Source organism: Bombina bombina, chromosome 4 (assembly GCF_027579735.1).
Source record: "Bombina bombina isolate aBomBom1 chromosome 4, aBomBom1.pri, whole genome shotgun sequence".
Lineage (NCBI taxonomy): Eukaryota > Metazoa > Chordata > Amphibia > Anura > Bombinatoridae > Bombina > Bombina bombina.
This window is the reverse complement of record NC_069502.1, coordinates 497186926-497211067: the sequence shown is the minus strand read 5'-3', so window position 1 is coordinate 497211067 and position 24142 is coordinate 497186926. Positions and strand designations below refer to the sequence as shown.

The 24142-nt window shown below is 40.6% G+C and overlaps 1 protein-coding gene across 1 annotated transcript in view; it reads right to left on the bottom strand.

Annotated features, from left to right (window-relative positions):
* Window positions 1-24142, bottom strand: part of PRIM2 (DNA primase subunit 2) — a 513890-nt gene that overhangs the window by 442510 nt on the left and 47238 nt on the right. The window contains exon 6 of the mRNA XM_053710405.1: window positions 5179-5274. Within this exon, the coding sequence (XP_053566380.1) occupies window positions 5179-5274 (96 nt within the window). The remainder of the gene's footprint in view (window positions 1-5178; window positions 5275-24142) is intronic.

The window sequence follows — 24142 nt, the reverse complement described above, 5'->3', positions numbered from 1 at the left end:
AAAAATGTACAGTCGCCCCATAGATAAAGCACGGGTGGGAGCTGTGGACTCTTCCCGTCAGAAGAAAAGAAAATTATCAGGTAAGCATAATTTATGTTTTCTTCTTAAATGGGAAGAATCTACAGCTGCATTCATTACTTTTGGGAAAACAATACCCAAAGCTAGAGGACACTGAATGCAAACAAAGGGTGAGTACAAAAAAGGCAGCTCCTTCGAAAGGCACCCCAGCCTGAAATTACTTGACACCCTACAAAAAACTATATACGACAAGGGAAAAACCGGAAGCCCAGGTAACGACTCATCAGCTACACAACCTGCAAAGCCGTGCTAGAGACCACTCAAACCCAGAGTCTGCAAAACAACAAAGGCTTCCAAGGAGTCAGCCCTACAACACAACTCCCACAAAAAACATTCCTGACCTAAACCAGAAAAACCTCCATCAACCCAGGAGAGTAGAGGAACGCTAAGAGATCCGAAGAACCATCCAATACTGACTCTAGTCAAACTGTCAAAAGTCCCTATCTACCCCCGAGAGGGAGAATATAGGAACCCATGAGATATCAAAAGGGCCAAATACAACTTAGAGCAACCCGAGGTTATCACAGGACCACTGTCCAGGGAAACAAACTCCTTAAGAGGACAAGGACCAGAAAATAAGTTTATAGTCAGGAGAAAACATCACTAGGATGACCGGAAGGCCACCCTCATATCCCCGACACTGTTACCATACCAACTATGGTATACCAGAAAACCGCAAGTTCCCCCTTGCAACCTAGACAAGGCAAAACCCGTCAGGCTAGACAAGCATAGACAAGCAGAGACAGAAAAACTGTCCTAGCAGTTAAAAAAGAGCTCTCCAAGAGGGCACAGAGCCACCTGTGAGCAAAATTCACGATGACCAATCACCAGGCAGCAAAGCTGTCCTGAGCCAACGTGGGACACATCCCACCGAAAAGTGCAGAAAAATCTCAACAGCTTCCGACCAGAATTTTCCGGAATCCAAGGAGCGTTCCATCCCAGCAGCAGACGCCGTCAATAGAGAGATGGGCACGAAGAGTACCCCCATTAAAGGGGAGGACAGATTCAGTACCAGCAAAACGGTGCAAACTGCAAAAAGCAGACTGATCTCCGGCCTTCCTTCCAGGATTATGGATCCAGCCCAAAGGCAAGTGAAAGACCGAAGACAAGAGTCTCAGACCCTAGGAAGAAAAAGGATGGATCTACGAGGAATCCAAACCCCAGAGTAAAACCCTGACGGCTACTAAAAAACTGGCAGGCTACCCTGAACCATGACAGGAACCTCCAGCTCGGGTCCAAGGACCCCTACACTGCAGCCTTCCATAAAGAATGAACACTCCTCAAGGGAAGAAAGCACTCTGACCCACAGCATTCCGATACCAGAATTCAATTTTGTGATTTTGAGAACGCAAGAGAGGGAAAAACCCTATGAGGCGAGAAACAAGGACCCACGGGCTCTTCACAGATACTGAGGTAACTCCAAATCAAGGAGAACACATAAGAACCCCTTCCTCACCCTAGGTGAGAAAAAGAGGATTAATGCAACGGTAACCACCCTACCAATAGAGGTTAAACACCAATATTTTCAGTTCCGTTGGTACAGCAACTGGAGCCTACCAGAAAGCAACAGATGTCCCAGCAGACAAGTAAGAACCCGTCAGAAAACCTCAAACTGAAGCCTCATGCTGATATAAATCTCCCATGAAAGTCAGAAACCCCCACCCCCTCCAAAGGGACACGCGGGAGAACCAAATCCTAAGGTTAAGCAGGACCGTTCATACCCATTCCAGGCAAGAGACATAGTCCTAAGCCGGAGTCCTCGAAAAAACTGAACTGATATGAAGATTTTAAGCTCCTGAGGAATCCATAAGCTGCCTCATATGTTAGGCGCGCACCCAGACAGTGCCTTCCGCCATCTAAAGCCTTAGATGTAAAGAACCTAGAAACATCCACAAACCCAAGAGTCTGAAAGAGACTCCCGACCAGTTTAGGAAATGGGCAACCAGTACCCTTAGATTGCAAGGTAATCCATGTAAACAGGCCTAATGACCTGACCCACACGCTGGAGAAGATAAATGGTCAATTTCCTGACCCCAGACAGGCTAAAAGACAGTAAAATACCCTTTAAGCCCGAAGGGCTAGATCTGCAATAAGATCGACAGATAGCATCCGAGAGTTTAAAGACCATGGAATGACATGGGGCAGTTCTTATTTTGAGAAGACGACAGTCTCCAGAGATCCTTGCAGGATCGGTCTCCCGACATCCTTGAAATGAAATAACGGGAGCCTAGCAGCTCCTGGTACTCTACGTACTAGAGCAAATGAAACACTGAGAAAAAGAAAGAAGGACATGTCCGCACTTCCAAAACAAATCACGCAACCCAAGACGGGAGGGAAGGAAACATCGCCACCGCAAAAGGAATGCAACTAGGCCATAGAGTCACCATCCAGAGATACCACAAGTGAAGATGCAAATTGTCCACCAGATACTAGACCTCCAGAAGTCAATCACATCTCCAGATTCCAAAGGAATGGAAACCTACTGTTCCGAGTCCCCAGGGACCCTACGAACCACGACGACATCTGAAAAAGTCAGTCACACATTTTAAGCAATACGGCCAGAAAGAACCAACTTATATCGGAGATCACAACCTTCCTACCAGAAGCGTTAGATCTATGCCCCAGGCCCCATACTTCGTAGTAGTATCTGAGCCCGGAGTCCATAACACTAGGCCATAAGAGACCTTTTTTTAGAATCCGAGAGGATAATCAGCACCACGAGGGTGACATGAACCCAAGAAAACAATAGGCCGCGCCCGACCAGTACCTGCCTGTTACAAGAACACTCCAGAACTGTCCAAGGTCCAAGAAAAAAATCAACCCGAAAGTTCGATAATATGAACTAGAAAACATAACCTCGGTCTTAACTAAAGTGCGCAACTTCCAACGAAGTGCCCATGCGATCACAAAATCGCAAGTATCAGTTCCAGAGAAAGAACGTTCCCAAAACGGAAGTTATATCAGATGTGAACGCCCAAGGAAAAAAGGTACGCCAAATGGACCAGCCGATCAGAGGCCCCCTTCACCCAAGCTCAGAACTGGAACCGATACATAAAAGAAAAACCGGAGACATCAAGGAGATTAGCTTCATCCCCAAGCGTTTAACCCAGTTTGCCATCCGGCATCTAAGGCCTCGGATCCCTCGGCCCGATAGGACTGGGATCCTCTAGCAACGCCAAAACATGCCTTAGTAGGACGCGAACCTATAACGTGCCAACCTATAACGGAAGGCAAAATTATCCCTCGCCGGATCGACAAATGACTCCAGCCCCAAGGTTGGGGCCCCTGAAGCCTCAGAGGCCCACGCTTCCCCAGAAGGCCGAACTGAAGCAGGTGATCCCCGGCCCAACGGACCCTGGTTGACAGAACACGGACATTATCTTAAAAATATTTCACTTGGGAGATACAAATGAGCCAGCGCCATAGATATGGCCATGCGGAACCATGCCATAACCTCTGGAGGAAACAAGCCACCTTCCGGAGAAGTAAAGGTCATAGGGACACTTGCTTGTGTAGAAAAAGGAAAATTCTGTGACATGCGCCTCACAGGACCTAGAATCCTCGGGGGCGGATGGCTCAATGCTCTCTCTGAGGACCCTGAATCGGGAGAAGAGAGTACTCTAGAACGGAAATTGGAACATAACTGATGGGCATGGATAACCTCGGCCATTTCATATTCAAAATAAGATGCATTCTCCGCACCAGAGACATCTGTGTCTAAAAAAAAAATCAGAATCCCCCCATCTTGGGATTACAAAAATGACAAACACTAACTGGCACCTTATTTACACCCCCAATAGATGGGGCACTCACCACCTCCTGTGAACCAGACAACCAACCATCAGCATACAGAAGTAAAAAAAAACAACGTAAACCTCACCCGGTCACGAGGTGCACCGCGCAAGTCATAAAAAGAGCACGCAAATCTAAAGATCGCGCCAAGCAATGACAAGGCCATAATGTTCCGAAAAGCCATGAGCCTAAAGTATTACTACACATCAGCAGACAGAACCACATAACAAATACGATTAAAGTCCCCCCTGTTCAACAACCCCCCTCAGGGGATATTAACCCATGATTCCTATTTTAAGATAAAAGGAGTCCCACTGGGACCCTACCTTCTCGTTAACATCACATTCACATAATGAAGTAAAATAAAACAATCTTACCGGAATCTACGTTGCTGAACAGGAACACGGCCCTTCAAGTGTGACAGATAGTAGCCTCGCTACTGGCATGGACTTGAGTGAATAAAGTCAGGCAGCGAAACTCGTCAACGCCGATTGCCAAGGAGCTGTTAATATAAGTCGGGATGATTTCGCAGAAAGACTCTCCCTACATCTCCGGACTCTAACCTTCATCCATGCTCTCACTGAGAGGCTGACAGGACTACTTAAAACTCCAGTCCCATTTCGAAGAGTACTACCCTCCATAAGAGACTATCTCAAACTTCTGACAGTGGGGGAGGTATTTAAAGCCATTGGCTGTGGTGTCTTTGCCACCTCCTGGTGGCCAGGTTCTGAATTCCCAAAAGTAATGAATGCATCTGTGGACTCTTACCGTTTAAGAAGAAAAGGAAACAAAAACAAAAAAGTCACTCAGGTGAGCGCAAAGGGATTACTGCTGATAATAAATGGCAACAGCAACGTAACACGCAATGGTAAAGGGGGTAACCAAGAAAAGCAAGTTGTGAAAATGAATGCTTTTTATTTGTTTGTTCTTTAAACAAAACTATCCGATGATACATTACAGCATATATCACATGACATCAGGACCTTCTTTTTGCTATTAAGAGAATGAGGAAGCCATGTGAGAGAGGAAAGTCAAAAAGATAGATGATGAACAGCTAAAGTAACACTAAAGAAAATGACTTGCTAAACTAAAGAACCAGCAACATTATCACCTTATAACACTGTGATAATCAATGGAGTTATTTAAAACTATATACAGTGTGTATATATATATATATATATATATATATATATATATATATATATATATATATATATATATATATATATATATATATACACACACATACACACATACACACATATATATATATATATATATATACACACATACATTACTGCATATTACCTTGTAAAATTCAACACCTTCGATTTTTGATGAACTAAAACCAAATGATGAATTAATGAGATCCGTTTCATGAATTTTCTTCTCCTCCTCACTTATCTAAAAATAAAACACAGAATAAATAACAATTAAAGATACATGTAGAATAAATGAAGCATTTATGTAACTGCTGATGTAATGTTTTGTAGTCCATGATCCCTTTCATCACATGCATTGCATATACAAGAATGGACCACACTATGGGTAAACAAGAGAGTATATAATTATTAAACAACTTTCTAATATATTTCTATTATAATATTTGCATCATTATCTTGTTATCCTTTATTGAAGGAGAAGCAATGCACTTCTGGGAGCTAAATGAACGTCAGGTGAACCAATGACAAGGATCATATATGTGCAATTACCAATCAGTCTACTTAGGTATGCTTTTCAACAAAGAATACAAATAAAACAAAGCAAATGAGATCATAGTTTAAACTTGCAGGCTCTATTTATTTATTTATTTTTATGTCCCTTTAAGAAACAACAATTCCCGTTTTACTATGAAAAAAGGTAGCTGACATTTTACACCAATTCAAGCAGCGATGGCAGCATGGAAAGCATACGACCAAAAATATAGGAGGAAACTACATAACTATAATCAGGAGACTTTGCACTTAAAAGGACAGTATTTTGGCATTTAGTGTTTTGGGAGACACAAAAGTAATATTTTAATATTATACATTTATTTACAATGTGCACACATATAGCCAATCACACATATAGCCAATCATTTTACAACATTGTAATGACTTTAGATTTATAGCTTGTCTTTCATAATTTTGTCAATTTTGAGCGGTACCTGGAACATACCTTACCGACTTCCTAATGACACTTTTATATAAGCAGGTTCCTTTAACATTAATGTTGTGTGCAACGATTCTTAGTTAATACTTCTTAATAAGCTAATAAGGACTATACCATGTGGCTGGTTACACTTTTATACACTAGCACTAACTAATATACAGCTTGAAAAAGGCACTCATTTAAATACCCATAAACCTTGGCATTGTGGTTTGAGGAAAAGGGGGGGAAGTCTCAGGCCGTGCACCAGCATAGCTGCTCATCTTTTCTGCAGGATGACCGATGCTTACACAGAAGGAATTCTCCATCTTGAATTCCAAGCTTACAATACAGACATGCGTTCAGATAATACTAATCAGTGAAAACAATTATACATAACTATAAAAAACAAAGTAATGTTCGTATGTTTATATATATGCAAGTATTCACAGACAATGCAGCTCCGCTTTTTGTCTCAGTCACATTAAAACAAGCTGTCATCTAAAGCCAAGCTACCAACACATTTATTCTGTCACTAAAAACTGTGATAAACATCCCACTACACTGTTCAAATCATTCAGATATAAAGGCTACAAAGCAAAGAAAACAGAAGGCTTCAAATTATGCATTTAATTATTTACCATTTTCCCAACAGAATCAGACATAGTGACAATAACAGGAAAAAACAGCCAACAGATAACATTATACTGTAGCAAACTCGCGCAGATCAGTACAAAATTCTGTTTTCTTTGCTGCTATCCAGCACTGTAGAAGCCAAGTAGACTTGCTCTTGTTTTCTGATGCACGTCAGTAACTATTTCCAGGTTTGTTAATCAGTATTTCCATTTATTAAGCATTCTTTCTGTTAAATCTTTTATGCAAATTTACTTTTTACACGACTTTCCCTTTTGTTTTCTGAATTGTAAACTCAAAAGGTGTTTGGTTTTACTAAGCTATCCAATGCTCACTTTCAGACCAACTAGTGTTCCTTCCTCTGCTAAAACACCAATTCCCTCCCCTCACTAAGGGCTTACACCCCCAACAACTCCACAGTGTCATAAAAGGCTGCAAAATCTCCACCATCCTAAGTCCGCACAGAGCAATTAAGCAAGTATTACAATACAGAAATCATGTTTACAAACTGCTGACTCATTGCTACTAGGCGGAACCATGTGTTACTTATTACTCTCATCCAGTAAGACACATTTTAAAAGGCCTTTTTTAGGTATGTTAATCACACATATACTGCCTTAGTTTGCATAGGTTGATTCACTTCAATTTTTTTGGCAACAATATAGGCCTAAATGTTTATATTTAAAATCAGTCTGTGTATATCAGACCCAACTGTAGCACTCAGAAAAGACCTGATTCAATTGGTGAACACCAACTGAAAGTAGCAAGTTCCGCTTCTTATTCAGCACCATCTGTCATTAAAGGACCATTTAACACAGTAGAATAGCATATTCAATAAATGCATAATAAAAAGACAATGTAAAAACAGTTTGAATTTGAAATAAGTAGGAGATTAAATGTTGGTTATTTACATCTTTCTTCCTAATGCATCATTTGACAACCATCAGCCAATGACAAAATGCATATACACATATCCTGTGAATCTTGCACGTGCTCAGTAGGAGCTGGTGTCTCAGAAAGTGTGCATATAAAAATATTGTGCACATTTAGATAAAGGAAGTAAATTGCAAAGTTGTTTAAAATTATGTGCTCTATCTGAATCATGAAACTTTCATTTTAACTTGACTGTCCCATTAAAGGGACAGTCAAGTCCAAAAAAACGTGCATGATTCAAATAGGGCATGTCATTTTAAACAACTTTCTAATTTACTTTTATCACCAATTTTGCTTTGTTCTCTTGGTATTCTTTATTGAAAGCTAAACCTAGGAGGTTCATATGCTAATTTCTTAGACCTTGAAGGCCGCCTCTAATCTAAATGCATTTTGACAGTTTTTCACCACTAGAGGGCATTAGTTCATGTGTTTCATATAGATAACATTGAGCTCATGCACCTGAATTTACTGAGGAGTAAGCTCTAATTGGCTAAAATCAAGTCTGTCAAACTGAAATAAGGGGGCAGTCTGCAGAGGCTTAGATACAAGGCAATTACAGAAGTAAAACATGTATTATTATAACTGTGTTGGTTATGCAAAACTGGGGAATGGGTAATTGAGGGATTATCTATCTTTTAAAACAACAACAATTCTGGTGTTGACTGTCCCTTTAAAGGGACATAAAAGTGTGAAAAGAAAATGCTCTGATCTGCTGTAGTCTTTACACTATTGCTTGCATATACTGTAAATATATGTGCCTGCCATTAGTTCTAAATCGCACGCCAACAAACAGCTGGGCACAATGAAGTGTGAGGTACCACATATTGCAAAAATATAATCATGTCACATAAGCCCCATAAGGCATAAATTATGCTTACCAGATAATTCCCTTTCCTTCTGTACAGGGAGTCCACAGCTGCATTCATTACTTGTGGGAAATACTGAACCTGGCCACCAGGAGGAGGCAAAGACACCCCAGACAAAGGCTTAAATACCACCCCCACTTCCCTCATCCCCCAGTCATTCTGCAGAGGGAACAAGGAACAGTAGGAGAAACATCCGGGTGAAAAAGGTGCCAGAAGAAACTAGATAAAATTTAGGGCCGCCCATCGGAGAACACAGGCGGGAGCTGTGGACTCCCTGTACAGAAGGAAAGGAAATTATCTGGTTAGCATAATTCATGTTTTCCTTCTTAATACAGGGAGATTCCACAGCTGCATTCATTACTTGTGGGAAATTATACCCAAGCTACAGAGGACAAAGAATGCTAACGGGAGGGCAAAAAAAAAAAAAAAAGAGAGAGAGGCAGCCCCCCTCTGAGGGCACCACAGCCTGCAAAAAACCATTCTCCCGAAGGCTGCAGAAGCAAATAAAGGGGAAAAAAACTCTCTGAAAAAAGAGTGCAAGGAGGACCAAGTAGCCACCCAACAATCAGATCCATAGAGATCTCATGCCAGAGACCCAAGATGACGTCACTGCTCTCAAACTGAGCCATAAACCTCTGAGAAGGCTAGTGTCCCGCTGTCTCCTATGTCAAGCGGAAGGCACTTCTCAACTAAAGATAAGGAAGTCGGCAATGCCTACTGACCCTTGCACTTCCCAGATACAAATATTCAACAGAGAAAACTGTGTATGTAGTCTCAAAAAGACATCAAGGTATGATTCCCTAAAAAGAGAAAACCGTTTCCCTCTAGAGAAGAAATAAGACATATAAAAAATAAAAAAAAACACAATCTCTCGATTGAAGTCACAAATAGACACAACCTAAGGAAGGAAAACCTAACTAGGCTCGCAGAACAGCCTTATTATAGAGGAAATCCCAATAGGAATACGTATTGCAATGTTGTAACACAGAGACTATGTCACGTAGAAGCAATCTATAGACGGAGTAGATTTATTGAAGATAAAATTCCAAAGACCACCTCCTGCACAGGTACAAAAGTAGCCTGATACAACCCCCTAAAAATAAGATCTAAGCTCCAAGAAGGAGCATCAAATTGATTAACCGGCCTGAACGCAGTCAGAGCCCTAGCAAAAAAACGGAACGAACGGAAGCTTAATGAGCCTCTAGAGCAGAATAGAGTGCCAGGACGAATCTTGCTCTTCCCGACAGAAGGGGTCCTCCACACCTATAACAGATAACGAGGAACCAGCTACGCACTGAAGGAGAGGACCATAACCTCTCTGAAAAAAAACCTCTCTCGGCTAAGACCAAGCAACCTATCGCAGTCCGCCTCAGAGGAATAAGATTCGGTGACGCAAAGGGGCCTAGACCCAGCAGATCCCTGCTCCAAGGTAACCCCCACAGAGGCAAAGCCCCTAAACCGTAAAAATGAACTCGCGAACACAAACGGAGCAATCAGTCTCACTGACGCCTGCTCCTGCAAGGATCGAGCCATCCCTCGAGAAAGAGTGATATGGCAGAAGAAAAAAGGTTGTATTGGACCTCCAAGGCACCACTAAGGACCCATTAGCTCTGTCTGAGGGTCCCTGAACCACTACCCATTAATGGGTAACATGGGATAGGTACAGACGTCCTGAGATTTTCGATCGGCGCACCCATTCAGATACAAACATCCGAAAACCTTCAGATAGAGACCTTATTCCCAGATCAAGGGAATTATTGTAGGGAACATCTGTCCCTGAGATCACACTCAGAGAGTGTATCGCTGATAACGAGCAGTAGTGGGCTTCTGCCCACCACCAAACTCGAGATACTACCGTCTACGCAGGAGAGTCTCTTCCTCAGAAAGAGATCTAATCTACTGGGAGAAAAAGGGCCGTCTAGAATCCTACCAAACACTCAGAGCAAAATGCTTGTCTGAGGAACCATAAGAGTAAATCGGGAGGGAATCTCCTGAATCCACGGTCTCCCATAGACACGCTCTCCCCAAACTGACAGGCTAGCGACTTAAGTCAAAACCGCCCCGGGAGAGCTACGAGAAATGTCTCTCAGGACAGGGAGATCTGGACAAGAACACTGGAGAGTGATTCTCCCAACCGGTATTCCAGGTAAATCTGATAAGACAGATTCAAAACAGCGCCATGCCGATTGTCTCGGCCTTGGCTGAGATGAGAACTGTCAAAGGAACTGTCAAGAAGGGCCCCAGGACAAAAACCATCCCCCTCCACCACAGAGCCAGCGATGGCCTAAAGGGGGACTGGAGGGCACAACCCGATGAAGTAAACTCTAACTTCATAAGATCTAAAGGAAAAATCTTCCTTTTGTCTAACATCCAAGGATCCACCCTGGCGCCTATACCAGAGAACACTGGTCTAGATCCATCTCTGAGGATCAAGGAAGACAGATCAAAATCCCTAAAAGTCTTCTAACAGACAATGGCAAGTAAACCAGAATCGCCAAGACCAGAGAGCTACTGATAAATCTGGAATCAGGATACTGTCAAATTAAACCCCAGATCCCAAGAAAAAAAACTAGGATCAGAAACGAGGTTTACTGCAAGAGACAGTCCCTAAGAACCGGATTTTACACAAAAGAGGAATGAAAAAGGAACGATATCCTTCTCGACAATGATCCTGCAGTGATCCGAACAAAAAGGTAGAGAGAACCATATATTCTTCCCAAAAAGGAGACATAATAAGCTCTGCTTAGGTACCCTAGTCCCAAATAGGACGGGAGACCCCTCCCTTTATGGGATCATGAAACAAAAAGTGGTATGAAAATATTCTCACACTGCGATAGGTACCAGGACAATGACTCCAAAGGTCACCTGAAAAGCTTCTCTCTGTTGAAAGACAAAATCAAAAGAAGAAAAACTGCCCAGAAAAGCAGTATAGGAAGCCTAGCTCCGGCCTCTAGGACCCCTGGAACCGATATGATCCAGAATCAAGCGCCTATCCAAGATAGTACCTAAAACAGGTCCTTCCTGTCATCTGGTTAGATGGACCTGCTCTGCCTGAGCAGGAATAGCTAGAACTAACTCCCTTCTCTCGAAAAGAAGGAAAGAGTTAACTTAATCCACATATCTGCCAGAGCAACTCAAGGACCAAACAGAAAATTCTGAAGTTCCAGCTTATGCTAGATGACTGAGAATAAACCAGATAATGAAGAATAAGCTCCATGGCTTAAATCTGTCTCGAAAATATCGAGGGAACCATCACCTCGAACTGAGACAGAGATGCTTCCACAGGAAGTCTCCAGAAATTGCGACAATCTAAGTCGTATCTAATATCCCTTATGATGAAACGTCTTCCTAAAAAGAGTTTCTACAACAACCAAGAGCTCCAAACAAAAGCTTATTCTGAACAGAATAGAAAAAGAAAATAGGCAAGCTCACAAAAAGTGATAGCTAAGAAGGAATGTGCAAAAAACAGGTCCTGCCTGTCATACGACCCCCCCCCCCCCCGAGAGCTCGGAACTGGGATTCTAACATAAAAAGGATATATAGACAATAAGGAATAGGATCTCCATCCTTCTCCACTTGTCTAATCAAGATCGCTATCTGATTTAGAGGACTAAGATCAAACTGACGGATCAGTACTAGGAATCTCTAACATCGGCAAAAATTCTCTCAGAAGCAAACACAGGCATGCCATTCTAAATCTAAATGCTAAATCCTCTTCAGTCAGAGGAATCAAATCAGCAGACTCCGACCCTGGAAGTACTACCTCTGAAGCTTTAGAGGGAACCGCATCCCCAGATGACTGATCGGATACAATCGTCAATTTACACGACGGTTCCTGGGCAGGAGTGCATGGATTAACCCTTCGCTTGCACGTAGTAGGAAGAGGCAAAATCTCTAAGGCCATAGAGATGACAATGCGGAACTGCGCGGTAACCTCTAGTGGAAAAAAAAACCTTGAGGCAAAGAAGCAGCGGTACCCGGGGAAACTGCATGTGTAGAAACAGAAGATTGTAGAGAACACAACTCACAGGACGGCTAAGTGGTCTCTAACATCTCTACATTGGATGATGAGAACACCCTGTTGCGGCATATGGAACATAATTGAGAGGGCTGGACTACCCGAGCCTCCTCACAATATACACAGGTATCAAATTCTGTATTAGAGGGATCCCCCTCTAAATTACCAGAATCCTCCATAACTCAACTAATTTTAAATTATAGAAAAAAACAACTGGCACCTTATACCCCCAATGGCTGGGGCACTCACCACCTCCTATGACCCAGACAGATAAAGAAATTCGCTCCTTGCTGCAGACACTCGGTCAGGAATAGGAAATGGAAAAACGTGACCACTCCCAGTCACACGGTGCTTCATGCAGGACCGCCCCTGCTAAGGAAAAAAGCGTGCCAGCTTAATAAAACTGCGCAGCTCACAACTATGAATAATAATAAAAAATAACCTGTATGTTCGGTATCAGTCTATGAGCCCAAACGTCTCTTACACACAAAGCAGTCAAAATCACATAACAAATATGATTAAAAACCCCACTGTTCAATAATCCCCCTCAGGGGATATTAACCCTTGATTCCATAAAGATAAAATGAGTCCCACTGTGACCCTGTCTTCTATCGTTAACATATGTATAAAAAATGAAACGATCTAACCGGAATCTATGCCGTGGAATAGAAAACACGGTCCTTCAAGTTTGACAGACTGTAGCATCCCTTCTGACATGGACTTGAGTGAAGAAAAGGAGGCAACGAAACTCGTCAATGCTGATTGCTTAGGAGCTGTTAATATGAGTCTGGATGGTTTTGCACTAACTTTCATCAATGCTCTCACTGAGAGGCTGACAAGACTACTTAAAACTCCAGTCCCATCTCGAAGGGTAGATACCCTTCCTAAGGAACTACTCCGAAATCTTCTGGCACTTCTCTGCCAACCTTCTGTGACGAATGGCAAAGAATGACTGGGGGATGAGGGAAGTGGGGGAGGTATTTAAGCCTTTGGCTGGGGTGTCTTTGCCTCCTCCCGGTGGCCAGGTTCAGTATTTCCCACAAGTAATGAATGCAGCTGTGGACTCTCCCTGTATTAAGAAGGAAAAGGCTATCACTCATAAAATGGAATGAGCCCTTAAACCGAGTCACTCAGAAGTCATGATGTGAAACAACTGTAAAAATTATATAGATAGGACTCTACAGCAGGTTCAGATCTTCCTTATATAGACTATCAGCATAGATTAAATGAAACAGGAAATTCAACACATATGACGTATACAGTGAGACATTGCTACCATGCATATTGATCAGTCATAAAAGAGATGACTACAGTGCAATGGATTTTAAACAAATCAGTATACACCCAAACATTCCCTTATTAGATGCTGGAGCTATATGCGGACGTGGATCGTCCTTTGTAGCAACGGTCACTTTATCTGCTGCTATGTTTTGCTCTGTATTATGCAAAACTGGGCCAGCTCCTACGCTTTACATTCCTGCTTTTCAAATAAAGATAGCAAGAGAAAAAAGAAAAATTGATAATAGGAGTAGATTAGAAAGTTGCTTAAATTTGCATGCTCTATCTGAATCATGAAAGAAAAATTGGGTTTAGTTTCCCTTTCAGGATCTCTAGTGAGAAAATGCAGTCTGAGCTGTCATATCTTGCCCATCTGTCACCAGCTGGCAAGCATCTCCTGGTGGTCATTTGGATCAGCTAATGAAACTAGATGGGAGACAGATTACTATAATCTTGGCACAAAAAACAGTTTAAGCTTTTGTTGGCAGGATTCTCTCACTGGTAACAGTAAGTTTTCTCTTAAGGGAGTGGGAAAAACTCATTCAGACTTGGTCATCCTTCTATTGTCGTATTTCTATAAATTTGAGACTCAGAGGGACATCTCTACAATGACTTTTAGTTTGAACTCTGAAGTCTCTTATTTTTACTAAACTGTGAGATTCACCAATGTGGTGTAGCCGAAGAGTGCCACATAACAGGGCTAAAGTGTACAACAGGATAAACATATATATATATAAAAAAGGTATTTGATGTATACACAATCAGTAAAAACAGTACATTATAAAATCAAAGGGATCCCAATGAGTGAAAGCACACAGTCCAGAATAGAAGCAAGTTTTGTGCTTTCACTCATTGGGACCCCTTTGATTGATTTTATATTGTACTGTTTATACTGATTGTGTATACATGAAATACCTTTTTATATATATATACGTTTATCCTGTTGTACACTTTAGCCCTGTTATTTGGCACTCTTCTGCTACACCATTTTCTTGTGAATCTGATTAGGAGATTTTAGAGGAGCTTGTGTGTGTGTATGTATATATATATATATATATATATATATATATATATATATATATATCTTATGGCGCTTTAATACTATCATATAGATTTCCCAATGTTGTCCTAGGCCTTACTTAGTTTGGGACTTAATTGTATTTTTCATATTTATTGACCAGGACTGTTTATTTTTTATCTTCATGGTAATATCTCCTGTGCTATGAGTGGGATAGTTTAACAAATCCATGCGTATTATTAATGACAAACAATAAATGGAGATGTGTGGATACTGCGCTTATGCTGTAATTTAGATGTTTTTTGGTAGGCACTGATGTGTAAAACTACTACCTGAGGGTATTTTTATTTTAGATTATACCAATGAGAAATTACACCTGACTCAGGTTTTATGAGTGATCTGTGTCATCATATGTGTTGATAATTTTTACTGTACCTGTCTCCCTAAAGTCATTCTGAAGATAGCTTTAAATTTGATCAGTTGGTGAAACTAGCTAACAATTTTTCTTATATTATCATATGGTATAGTGCAAAAACATCTAGATCAGTACTCTATTTTTTCATTCAAAATGCCTGAACATATGTCACACTACTATATTTTTTTTCATTTATATGCCATTTGAGCTAAACGTTATCCTACTATACATTCTGTTATGCAACTCATTAATGCCTAGTGTTTATATATCATCATATAAAAAAATGTAATATCATAATCAGTTCTCAATATTTACTTTCATGATTACTATATAAAAAGGCATATAAGTGGCTTATATTATATACTTAAACCTCCCACTAACTTTAGTTTTTGTTGTGTGAGAGGTTGATTGTTATTGTCTTAGGCGGAAGAGTCACTAAAATGTTCTATATCATTTATTGAACAGTGCACAGACAAGATGTTTAGTGAACTGGTTTTGTCACTTGTTTTGTATTAATATTATCTTACTATCAACAATGATCTTGACTGCTAAATCTCTTATTTGTTGTACTGAGTTGCGTCTGTATAACCCTGACTTTAACTCTCAAAAAAAAAATATGTTTTGATTATTCTAGTGTGATGGGTGAAAAATCTAGGATTTTAATATAGACATAAGGTGAATATATTACATTCTCTTTTTCCACAAGTATTTGATTGGCAATGGCCAACTGGCATCCTAAGGGCTACCTGCACTAGTTTTTCCATCTCCCTGGGAAAGCAGAATTAACAATCAACTAGATTACGAGTTTTGAGCTATATAGGGAAATTAACGACCGCCACAAAAGCGGCGGTATTTCACCTCCCTATAGCGCTGCTATTACAGGTTTTGTAAAACCCGGCTTGTACGGGCGATATGGTTGCGTTGAGCTCCATACCTCACCCAAATACAAGCGGTGTTTTGACGTGCTCGTGCACGATTTCCCCATAGACATCAATGGGGAGAGCCGGCTAAAAAAAAGCCTAACACCTGCGATCACGGAAACAAAAGCTCGGTAACGCAGCCCCATTGATGTCTATGGGGAAAGAAAAAGTTATGTTTAAACCTAACACCCTAACATAAAAAACACATCTAAACACCCCTAATCTGCTGCCCCTAACATCGCCACCACCTATATTACAGTTATTAACCTCTAATCTGCCACCCCCGATATCGCCGTTACCTACATGTTATTAACCCTTAATCTGCCGCCCTTAACATCGCCGACACCTACATTAGTTATTAATCCCTAATCTGCTGGCCCAAACATCGCCGTCACCTACCTACACTTATTAGCCCTTAATCTGCTGCCCCCAATGTCGATGCAACTATACGAAAGTTATTAACCCCTAAACCTCCCACATCAGTAACACTACATAAATATATTAACCCCTAACCCTAACATAACCCTAACTCTAACGTAACCCTGAACCTAACTCTAACCCCCCCTAACAAATATAATAATTAAAATAAATCTAAATAAAACTCACAATTATTACCAAAATAACCTATTTAAAACTAAATGCATACTTACCTGTAAAATAAAACCTAAGCTAGCTACAAAATAACTAATAGTTACATTGTAGCTAGCTTAGGTTTTATTTTTATTTCACAGGTAAGTTTGTATTTATTTTAACTAGGTAGACTAGTTTTAAATAGTTATTAACTATTTAATAACTACCTAGTTAAAATAAATACAGTTACCTGTAAAATAAAACCTAACCTGCCTTACACTAAAAACTAACATTACAATAAAATACAAAAATTTAATTAATCAAATACAATTAACTAAATTGCAAAAAAATAAACACTAAATTACACAAAATAAAAAACAAAATTATCCAAAATAAAAACTATTTACTCCTAATCCAATAGCCCTATAAAAATAAAAAAGCCCCCGCAAAATAAAAAAACCCTAGTCTACACTAAACTGCCAATAGCCCTTAAAAGGGCCTTTTGCAGGACATTGCCCCAAAGAAATCAGCTTTTTTACCTGTAAAAAAAATACAAACAACCCCCCAACAGTAAAACCCACCACCCACACAACCATACCCCCCAAATAAAAACCTATCTAAATAAACTAACCATTGCCCTGAAAAGGGCATTTGGATGGGCATTGCCCTTAAAAGGGCATTAAGCTCTTTTACATTGCCCAAAACCCTACTCTAAAAATAAAACCCACCCAATAAACCCTTAAAAAAAAAAACGAATGGGGGGGGCGGGGGCCTGTTCTCATTGCGGAAAGACGCGTCTTTGTGAAGCTCTTGAAACTTGAAAGATAGATATTTTGCAAGTTTTATACAGCAAACCTACACTATTTTATATGTATCCTGAGATCTGTTTAAATGAGACCCTACACATCAACAGAGTGGATGATCTGACTGTGCCTTCTCCTATGCTCTTTGAGACAGCTGTGCGACATCCATCTTCACGGGCCTAGCAGCCATTATTCAGCCTGCTGCGACTAAGCAGCGTGAGGATATCAAGACAAAGTACCCGTGTGAGGCGTGTGGCATAGGTCTGGGGCTGCCGCAAATTCCCCCCCCCCCCAACTCTGGGGTTACAAAATCCTGCAATGGGATAATTCTACTACACAGCTTCAGACATATTTACTACGGAGATTTGTAACGCATATGTCTCAGATGGAGCTCAGCAAAACAAACCTCGTGGAAATAATTAGTAAGCTTTTGGATGAGCATTTCTCCCAACTTGAAAGGGACTTAGCCGCAGCATGGGGAACTGGAGATGCTGATGAAGCCCTGATCCAACAGCCAGATTTGGCTGCAGCTGAATGCCTAACAGAGTCCCTGCAAACGACACGGGGGAGAGTTAGTGAAACCGGGTCTCCGGAAGCCATGCGTCTCCCTAAGGAGGACAAGCTGCCCCTATGTGAAGATATAGACCTCATCGAGCCGGTAATATGGGGCACCTCACAAAAAATGGAGCATACAGTGACACCGTTACCGGTAGATTGGGGGCGCATAGGAGCGCATGATGTTGGCTATGCTACGTTTCAAAGCAAAGTCTCTACAGAGCAGAAAGCTGCAGAAGCGGGTTCTTTGGTTTCCTTTACTAAAATGGTGTCTACTCCTAGCGTGAGTAATGTAGCGGACTACCACTATACCCTCCGAGCTCAAGATTTACGCTGGGAATGTAAGTGCCTTGATCCAGCATATATGAGATGTTCCTCTGTTCTGACGCTCCCACCGTCTGTTCAGTTTTTGAGGCTGGCGACAGGACGATTTGAAGGCAGTTCATATCGGACTTTTGACCCTGGGGGACTATCTGAACAATGACTTCCATATGGCCCTTGAGCACAGTGCTATGCTCCTGCGGTAGTTTGGACATTAGATATGTGTTAAACTGGGACTATCGAAAGGACACAAGCATTATGGTTCTGGCGAGTTAGTGCTTAAGTTCAGTACAACAAACGCTTTAGCTTTTCTTTAACCACCGATAATTAAATACACACGATGTACTAGTTATACACAAATGTTTATACTTTATGGTGTATTGTATCCCCCATGTTTTTATGTTTGTTTTTTTCTTAGCCTGAGGTAGTTTGCAATGCTACTCATATGCTTATTTAGATACTGTATTCCCTGGCACAACCTGACACTAACATAACTATCTGACTAGCAATTAGGAGTGGGCCCTTAACACTGCCTATATTTTAGTCTACTTGGGGTAAGCTTCACTGTGGTTATAAGAACATCTCCTACTCTGACAAACTGTTAGTATCCCAATTGACATAAGCTGTAGATAGCCATAGTGTTATACAACTAGGTAAGGGAGAACCTTGCTTCAGTTGAGAGTTAAGAGCTGTATAGTATTTACTATTAATATCCACTCATATGCTCATTTAGACATTGAACTCCCTCAGTCTAAATTGCCTCGAATATAACTATCTTGCTTGCAGCTGGGACCTGTAGCCTGACCTAATGCCACTTATCTTCTAGGTTGTTTAGGTACAACCACATTGTGGTTATAGTTGTGACTCCCAGATATTATTAAGGTAAACTGCATTTATCCCAATTTACACAAGTAGTAAGTAGCCATGGGGTTACATAACCTGGTATGGATGAATGTCATATAGTTGTTGTTGGAATTCAGGAGCCAAATATTAATATCCTCCTTCCCCATTAACTACCACATCACATTGCGCTGCCTGCGGCCGAGGTAACACAGTCTATATAAATTTCTATTGAGGAGGCCCGCTTTGTCTCTTTATAAAGGTCCATACCGTTGTTGAGATATGTACCATGAGTTTCTAGCATTGTTATATTGGGATAACACTCCAGCCCTAGCAGGTGCCCTCAGCTTCTTATGCCCTTCTAAATTATAGTCCATTCTGAAATGTTAGCCAATGCATAGTTCTAAAATTTTGTTCTGGCCCCAAAAAGTGGCCCATATAGCCCTCCCCCCTTAAATCCACATATATACTCTCTTTTTAACACTTTTGATGATCTAGGGGTGGCTGGTATGACTAAGTTGGGAGAACTCATGCTATAGTTTTTTTCTATCTAATTATTACATCATAATTTCCATAATGCAAAAACTTGGTTTACCTATAAGACATAAGAGAGATCTCCAATTTGTATTATATGTTCCTCCTATATATTTTCTTTTGATCTGATTAGTATATTTCTAATCTCCAAGGTAATATAGTGTATATATCATCTCCTTCCATTAATGTGATAATATTTCATATATCTACTGTGTAAGTGTCCAAAAGTGGCTCTATATTATCAGACACCCACCTCTCTCAATTTTTCTTCTATATAAGTTGAAAGTCCAAAAGTGACTTTAGTCTACCAAAGGAGGCGTAACAACTCATTTATTAGAGGTTTGAAAAGTTATGGGTCGCTAATATTTATTTTCCTTTATTTGGCTATATGTGCCTCAGATAAGATATTATCAGATGGAACCACAAATGCTTATGTAATTCTAATTATTCTGTAATTGCCATCATTTAATTAGCAAGTTATATGTACATTTCTGTGATGTGGTCAATTATGTATCTCGACCCTGAGCTTCATGTTATTGTAATGTTTATTGAAACCTCAATAAAATATTTAAAAAAAAAAAAAAAAAAAAAACTAACACTAACCCCCGACGATCCACTTACAGTTTTCGAAGACCTGACATCCATCCTCATCCAGGCGGCAGAAGTCTTCATCCAGACGGCATCTTCTATCTTCATCCATCCGGCGCGGAGCGGGTCCATCTTCAAGACATCCGGCGCGGAGCATCCTCTTCTTCCGATGGTCGCTGTAGAATGAAGTTTCCCTTTAAGTGACGCCATCCAAGATGGTGTCCTTTACATTCCAATTGGCTGATAGAATTCTATCAGCCAATAGGGGTGAAAAAATCATATTGGCTGTTGCAATCAGTCTATAGGATTGAGCTTTCATACTATTGGCTGATCCAATCATCCTACTGGCCGATTGGATCAGACAATAGGATGAAAGCTCTAATAGGATTTTTCTCCCTTTAATTCCTATTGGCTGATAGAATTCTATCAGCCAATAGGAATGTAAGGAACGCCATCTTGGATGACGCCACTTAAAAGGGAAACTTCATTCTACAGAGACCATCTTAAGAAGAAGATGCTCCACGCCGGATGTCTTGAAGATGGACCCGCTCCGCGCCGGATGGATGAAGATAAAAGATGCCGTCTAGATGAAGACTTCTGCCAACTTGGATGAAGACTTCTGCCCGCTTGGATGAAGACTTCTGCCGCCTGGATGAGGATAGATGTCCGGTCTTGGGAAACTGTAAGTGGATCGTCGCGGGTTAGTGTTAGGTTTTTTAAGGGTTTATTGGGTGGGTTTTATTTTTAGAGTAGGGTTTGGGCAATGTAAAAGAGCTAAATGCCCTATTATTTGGGGGGTTTGGTTGTGTGGGTGGTGGGTTTACTGTTGGGGGGTTGTTTGTATTTTTTTTTACAGGTAAAAGAGCTGATTTCTTTGGGGCAATGCCCCGCAAAAGGCCCTTTTAAGGGCTATTGGCAGTTTAGTGTAGGCTGGGGGGGGGGGTTTGTAGGGGCTTTTGTATTTTTATAGGGCTATTAGATTAGGAGTAATTCGTTTTTATTTTGGATAATTTAGTTTTTTATTTTGTGTAATTTAGTGTTTATATTTTTGTAATTTAGATAATTGTATTTGATTAATTTAATTTTTTTATTTTATTGTAATGTTAGTTTTTAGTGTAAGGCAGGTTAGGTTTTATTTTACAGGTAAGTTTGTATTTATTTTAACTAGGTAGTTAGTAAATAGTTAATAACTATTTACTTACTAGTCTACCTAGTTAAAATAATTACTGACCTGTGAAATAAAAAAAAAATCTAAGATAGCTACAATGTAACTATTAGTTATTTTTGAAGCTAGCTTAGGTTTTATTTTACAGCCATTTATGTATTTAGTTTTAAATAGGTTATTTAGGTAATAATTGTAAGTTTTATTTAGATTTATTTTAATTATATTTAAGTTAGGGTGTGTTAGGGTTAAGTTAGGGTTAGACTTAGGCTTACGTTAAGGTTAGGTTTAGGGGTTAATATATTTATGTAGTGATGCGGGAGGGCTGCGGTTTAGGGGTTAATAGGTTTATTATAGCGACGGTGTGGGCAGACGGCAGATTAGGGGTTAATAATTTTATTTTAATGTTTGTGATGCGGGAGGGCCTCGGTTTAGGGGTCTAATAGGTAGTTTATAGGTGTTAGTGTACTTTTTAACACTTTAATTATGAGTTTTATGGTACAGCTTTGTAACGTAAAACTCATAACTACTGACTTTAGATGGCGGTACGGATCTTGTGGTTATAGAGTGTACCTTTCACTTTTTGGCCTCCCAGGCAAACTTGTAATACCGGCGCTATGGAAGCCCCATTGAAAAAGGACTTTTTTTAAAGTGTGGTACGGACGTTGCCTGACGGCCAAAAAGGTGTGTGGTACACCTATACCTACAAGACTTGTAATAGCGGTGTTAGGGAAAAAGCATCGTTATGAAGCATAACTATGCTTTTCCACTCATAACGCAAAACTCATAATCTAGCTGAATGTCAGTAGTTTTTCTGACCCCAGGGAGAAAAAAATAATGTTCTTTGGGATAACTGCAAATTTAAAAAAAAGGCAGCATCTGGAAGAAATAACAGCAGACACTTGGTACCCTACAACCATGCCTAAATCTATACCTGTGCCACTGGATGTTTCTAGAAAAACAAAATGTATGCTTACTTGATAAATTAATTTCTTTCCTGACAGTGAGGTCCACAAGCCATTAATGTGGAAATTCCCATTCTGACCACTAGTAGGAGGAGAGACACCACAACACACCAGAGCTTTAAATCCCTCCCACTTCCCATGATCAGTCACATATAGTCAAGTAGATGAGGGGGGGAAAAAGCAGGAACGATAATGGCAAAACAAGTACTGCAGCCACCTGAAAAAAGAAGGGGCAGGGACAGACTGGGACCAGAAATAGACCTGGGGACTTTAAGGCAGAGCAGCCTACTCCCCATCCCCTTTTTGTTATTTAACCACACCTCAAAACGGACAAATATAAGGGACTAGTTTGGTTTAAAAAACCTTTAAAAAAGTTTATAACACTGTATTTTGTAAATTGGTTGTCAATAAATAGTAAAGTGTAATTTAATTAAAAAAAAGTTCACATTTAAATAAAGAATAAGCACATATTGCTCCATAGCTATTGTAGTCACAATCACTCAAAATAGCAGCCATCTGAGCATTTGTCTTCACACAGACACACCCACAAGCAGTCAGGACCCACATGCACAGACAAAAGAACCTCAGACATCTACAAATCACATAAAAACAGACACCAACAGGCATCAAAAGGAATCATCATGAGGAGTAGCTTTTCTTTGATTGGCTCACAGACACAGCAAGGCAGTGAGAGACAGGGCAGGGCTGGCCCTGCATCATGCACAAATAATAATGCTGGTGACTGGGTGAGGTTAAGGCAGCCAGGCCCTGCCCACCGCACAAATGCCCTGTATGCCCTATAGCCAGTCCGGGTCCACAAGATCACCATGAAATGAGGGGGATCAAACAGTGAAAGCAAGACGTTACTAATCAGGCACTACAGCTCACAGAACTTTCCTGCCAAAAGCAGTCTCAGAAGATAACCAAGTAGCTGCCTTGCAATCCTGTTCTATAAAAGCCTCAATGTGAAAACCCCAACAAGTGGCAACTGCTCTAGTAATGTGCTCAAGGGAGCCTTTCCCACTACCAAATATGCCTTACGAATTAAGGCTTTAAGCCAGGAAGCTAATGTAGCAGCCTTTGCTTTCTGACACTTGCGAGGACCAGAAGAATGAACAAAAAGAGAATCTTTCACGTCACTCATCATGAGGGCAAAAGAAAATGACTGAGGTCATTGGAGGTGGGAGGGATTTAAAGCTCAGGTGTGTTGGGGTGTCTTTTGCTTCCTCCTAGTGGTCAGGATGGGAATTCACACATGTGATGACTCACTGACTCACCATTTGATGAAAGAAATGAATTATTAGTTTAATAGCCACAAATTTATATATACGGCCCTTAAGGCTTATAAAATATTCATCTACTGCCCCCATGTGTTAGGAAGTTGATCACCACTTCTTTAGATCTATATCTTACTTTTACATTTATTCTATTTTTTAATGTGAACTCTCTGAGTTTCTATCTTTCCTGCTCAGTTTTCAAAGTGGAGTTCATAATCGTTTGATTTACTGATCTTCTTTGCAGGATTTGTATTGTAGAATATCCTTTGCCTCATCAGGTCTGATACCCTCCTGCTTGTGAGAAGTGCAGCTGCAATGATAATAAGACATAGGGACTTTTCTCCTTCAATCTGTTATATTAGGATTGCAGCTAACTGGTTCCATATATTTTGTTATTGTTGATGTCATTGCTGCTGTTGGGAAGCCAGTAAAAGAAGTGAATTCAA